Source organism: Geospiza fortis, unplaced genomic scaffold (genome assembly GCF_000277835.1).
Source record: "Geospiza fortis unplaced genomic scaffold, GeoFor_1.0 scaffold172, whole genome shotgun sequence".
NCBI lineage: Eukaryota > Metazoa > Chordata > Aves > Passeriformes > Thraupidae > Geospiza > Geospiza fortis.
Window position 1 is genome coordinate 7,426,284 of NW_005054309.1, and position 5,472 is coordinate 7,431,755.

Genomic DNA, 5,472 nt, shown 5'->3' on the forward strand with positions numbered 1-5,472 from the left:
ATGCGGGAGGGGAGCGCGGGCGGCCGCGGCGCGGAGAACCGGACGGGCGCCGAGCCCCCGCTGCACCTGTTCCCCGTGCCCGTGCTCACCGGCATCACCGTCGCCTGCGTCCTGCTCTTCGTCATCGGGATCATCGGCAACCTCATGACCATGCTGGTGGTGTCGCGGTTCCGGGACATGAGGACCACCACCAACTTCTACCTGTCCAGCATGGCCTTCTCCGACCTGCTCATCTTCCTCTGCATGCCCCTGGACCTCTTCCGCCTCTGGCAGTACCGGCCCTGGAACTTCGGGAACCTCCTGTGCAAGCTCTTCCAGTTCATCAGCGAGAGCTGCACCTACTCCACCATCCTCAACATCACGGCGCTCAGCGTGGAGCGGTACGTCGCCATCTGCTTCCCCCTGCGAGCTAAAGTCATCATCACCAAGGGGAAGGTCAAGCTGGTCATCCTCTTCCTCTGGGCCATCTCCTTCATCAGCGCCGGTCCCATCTTCATCCTGGTGGGGGTCGAGCACGAGAACGGCACGAACCCCCTGAGCACCAACGAGTGCCGAGCCACAGAGTACGCCATCCGCTCGGGGCTGCTCACCATCATGGTCTGGACCTCCAGCATCTTCTTCTTCCTGCCCGTGTTCTGCCTGACCGTGCTCTACAGCCTCATCGGGAGGAAGCTCTGGAGGAGGAAGAGGAAGAACATCGGTCCAAACACTGCCATCAGGGATAAGAACAACAAGCAAACTGTGAAAATGTTAGGTACGAGTCCTCTTGCTCTGTTTTTCCAAAAGGATGTGCGTGCTTGTGTGTGTGTGTGAGACAGAGAAAAAGACAGGGAGCTCTCTGATAGTTTGCTGTAGTTCCCTCCAAAGGAAAGAAAATGTTTCATACAAAAGGCTAAACCTCAGGGTAGCTGTAGGATAACTTTCCTCCTCCCTTAGATTTATTTCTAACTGGTTTGAGCTGGGGACTCCCAAACAGTTAAACAAACATTAGTAAGAATCCCTGACAAGGACAAATACTACAGTTATAATTAGCTTGTGCCATCGAGATTTTTGAGCTTTTTTGCTCTTTGGTTGTGGATACCAATGTTATTTACAGAGAAGAGTTTATTTCATTTTTAAACAAAACTAAACCCTTCTCAAGCCATGAAGTTGAGCTGCAGGCTACAGCCAGGCAGGCAGGGCATGATGTGCACGAAGGTTCATAGGAAAAGAGTATCAAGGTTTTAGCAAACTGGGGTTATTTCCTACCATGGCTGTGTAAAGTTATGAAAATGTATCTGCATTTTCATATGGGCAAAACCCCAGGATATGCTGAGCCAGGAGCACCGAGCCTCCTTTGAGGTCTGTGATGCTGTAAAATCTCACAGACTGTAAGAAAACAGGATCAGGACAACAGACACTGTCATTCCTAACTTTGTGTATCGACACTGCTGAAAGCTTTAAACAGCACTTGTGGTTGGCACATGGAAACACAAGTTTTAACATACTGAGTCAGTGCATGTAGTGGCAGTTTGAAACACAAACCCAAAAAGTTGTCCTGCAGTTTAGTGTCTGAAAACTGCAGAATGCTGCTGCTGCTGCTGCGTGCTTTTACCCAAGCCAAAAGTCCTCTGCAGTGCAAGTCATCCCGTGGATTTTCAGGGGGACAAGATGCTCTGCAGGAAGAAGCTTTCACAGGCTCCTTTCAGCAAGGTTGAAGTGGTGGGCTAATGAGGCAGACAAGAGGTGGCAGTGAGTCCCAAGTACCTTAATTATCAGATAGGAGCCTATCTGATCTTTTTGTTCATGTCCTAATTTATTACTATGCAACAGCAGGAGGAATAATAAAACCAGCAGCATTCTTTATGCCCTTTCAGCTACGTTTTATGATCAATAGAATTACTTCAGTCTGGTAAGTGTGACCTTGAAAATAATTAATTGCTCACACTTCTAGAGGTTCAGGATTATGAACTTCCACTGACTATGAGTAAATTATGTCTATTACTACCATGCTTTATATTTCCATATACTTAACTGTAAAGCATTTTGAAATTAAAAAATGCTTATTTCTGCTCTGAAGTGTTGCCACAAGCATTGCAATATTTCAGCACTCTTTTTTTTTTCCTTTTACAAGGTCTGAGGACAGCCAGGCAGTGGCAAGACTCTCCTCTGACAGAGAGTCAATATTCCCTAAATGATAACAGTCTGAATGATGCCTGATAGAAAGATGGGAAGAAGTTAGTGAGGGCTCAGTGGCAGCAGATGCTCAATGCAGTCAACTCTCACTGGTGTTAATGTTCTGCTTAAAATTTAGAAGGGGCGTTCTGAGGCTTTATCAAGTCATGGAACATCAAGTAAATGGGATTAGCATCTGAAGTTCTTTTAACTATAAAGACAGGTTATGCTTCTGGGACTGAAATTAAACACCTAAATGTATAGCCTGACTTGCAAAGGAGCTATCACATCCCATTCCTATTGAAATCCATGGGATTCTGCATGCATGAAGATCAAGCTGTCAGAAGCCTGACTAGGGATGTTGCCTACGTGTGCTTAAAATTCTAGTCATAATAGGCTGTGCTTTAAACTCTGCTCATTCATAATGGCCATCATGGTAATATTCATTACATGGATTCAAATCCCCATGTGAGCTAGGGAATCAAATTAATTTTGTAGTGGAGATAGTGAGGGAAAACTTGAAGTGGTTGGCTCAAGAAGATGCAGAGCTGGAAAACCTCTTCTGAACCTCAAGCTCTGGTGCTTTCCACTCCACCCCCAGTCCTGCATAAGCATCCTTTTAAACTTGGGAATGCTGGTGCAGAATTTCTGGGGAAAGATACCCATTCCTCTCAGTAATTTGAGATTTATTATCTTCTGAGACATGATATGAGGATGGCTAACACAAGCAGGCTGCTAACAGAACCTGCCCACCAGGACCAGGTTGGACTGGACTTTGAACAACCTGGGCACGTGTAAGGTGTCTCTGCTTAAAGCAGGGGGCTTGGAAAAAGATTTTCTTTAAGTTCCTTTCCAACCCAAACAATTCTGTGATTCCATGAACGGGTTAACTGTAAAAATTGCTTAAGAATGTCAGAAACCCTTGCTCAAGTTTTCTGTTTTTTCTCTCTGTAATATATTAATAGATACACTCACAGCAATATGAAAAATAATAAAGGTCAAAGGCACACAGGAAATGAACAGAAACTGTTTCCCTTTCTCTCAGATGAAAATTCCAATGGGCCAGTGTTCAGAGATACACACATTCCCATTATTCTGCAGACATGATATTTACATGTCAGTGCAACCACTCTAGCAATACAATATTACAGATATACTGTACAACTATAATTATGTAGTTATATACTACACATTTAATTTTACTCTTCTTGGGAGCAACTCATGTTCCAAAAAAGGGACAAACTGGAGGGATGAACCACTCTCCTTATCTTGGCATATGTGCTCTACAAGTTCCCATTCTGTGTTTTATTCTGGGGCCTTTGCCTTTAACAATTTTGCTTTTTGTCTTAAATAATTTAGCTTCTCAGTGATTACATTATTCATTATAAACCACAGTGTTGATTCTATCATGTATAATTTGCTTTTATTAAACACTGCAGATGATAGATGGTCATATTTTGTCACCATTTGGATTCTTTAACAGTCTGTTGATGCAAACATAGGTTTTATAGGTCAGAAGTTTGCTACAACAGATTAGTTGGGCAATATTCAGACAGCCTGTTTAGATATGGTCCAAGTGTATTAAGTATCACCAATTTATACTCTCAGTGTACTGAGACACAAGTGAAAGCTTAGGGGAGGCATTTTCACACTTTGTGATTAATTGGTTAAAGGAACAGAGCTGCAGAACAGAATGTTAATCACCTGTATGTTGATACTCACACTTAACACGCTTTCTTCTGCTGTTTTTGTTTTAGTCGTGGTGGTTTTTGCGTTCATACTCTGCTGGTTGCCTTTTCACGTAGGACGCTACTTATTTTCCAAATCCTTTGAAGCCGGCTCCCTGGAGATAGCAGTGATCAGCCAGTACTGCAACCTGGTGTCCTTTGTCCTCTTCTACCTTAGCGCAGCCATCAACCCCATCCTGTACAACATCATGTCGAGGAAGTACCGCGCGGCCGCCTGCCGCCTGCTGGGGCTGCGCGCCCTGCCCCAGCACAGCCTCTCCAGCAGCAAGCAGGGCAGCTCCCGCGGCTGGACAGAGCCCGCTGGCACCACATGACACCAGGGTCACCCAGTGCCACCCGCCGAGTGCCCAGCAAGCCATAACGGGAGGGGAGAGGGCAAGGAATGGGAACCCCGACGCTGAAAGCGCCACTTGGGTCATCGCCCGCATGGGCTGAGCGGCGCGGTGCGGGCAAAGATCTGAGGGGAAAAACCTGAAGTTTGGGACTCTGAGAGGAGAGAGGCGGTCACAGAATTTGGCAACGCTCCAGGTGTTATTTTTGTGCTGCTTTTGCCCGTTTGATTTTTGTAATGCTGAGTTTAGCCCAGACCCGTCCTGAGCAGGCAAACATGGCCCACTTGACTCAAGAGTTTGTACGACTTCAGCAGCGCCAATTCCAGCTGAATTTTTCCAGAGTTAGCTTTAGTTTTGCTAAGAATTTTGCTAGCATCTAATCAGACCCTAGAGAGAGAATACTGAATTGCCTTTTTTGGAGTAGTAAACAAGAAATTTGATACACTTTTCATAATATCAATTTTTAAGTAAGCTCATGGTTTTCTTGGAATGAGGAAAATTATTTCTTAAAAAAAAAAAGAGATATAAAATGGATAATTTTTAAACATGCTAAAAATGAATAACCTCCATGTCACATCCAAGTAGAAAGGAAACAAAACAAAAAGCTTTCACAGAAGTGGCTTAGAACATGACTGTACTGAAATATTTTTTTTAAATATATATCAGTGGGACAAGGACAGTGCTGACTTCAGGCCTGCAGTGATGCTATAAAAATGTGGAATGCAATCATCCACCAAAGTCTCTCTTTTTTTTTTTTACTAGCTAAATCATCTGTACTTGTTCTGTTCTGACTGTGAATGACTTGATGTGTTTGAACTTGGAAGCTTTTAATTGTTTCAATATTTGTAATGAGTTTGTGGCTACCTGTCCATAACTGCACCCCACTGCACCCCGAAGCTTACTGAGGACAGGTATCCTACCTGTAAACCCCCCCTGTTTCTGTTTAAAGGCTGTCCCAGTGCCACATCCCCCTGCAAAGCCTGGTGTGCATTTGTGCTCGTTTGCTGCAGTGTTGAATTGAGAACATTTTGCATTTTTTAACCACTGTGACCTGAGAAAATAATAGAAAAATCTGCATTAAAGGACACGGGCAGACACATTCTCATACTTGATTCATAAACCCCTTAAATTAGATTTCCATACCTCAAGTGTGCCATTTCAAGGCAAACCAGAAAACGTTCCATCTTCTGTGCTAATGAATGTGGCTTATATTGTCTCACCAACATGTGGGTTTTGTG

General features: G+C 44.3%; 1 protein-coding gene across 1 annotated transcript; it reads left to right on the top strand.

Moving 5' to 3' along the window:
- Positions 1–4,216, top strand: GHSR (growth hormone secretagogue receptor). Its single transcript, XM_005419145.1, has 2 exons — positions 1–754; positions 3,912–4,216. The coding sequence occupies exons 1-2, from the start codon at positions 1–3 to the stop codon at positions 4,214–4,216; spliced, it is 1,059 nt and encodes a 352-aa protein (XP_005419202.1).
- Positions 4,217–5,472: the final 1,256 nt, after the last annotated feature.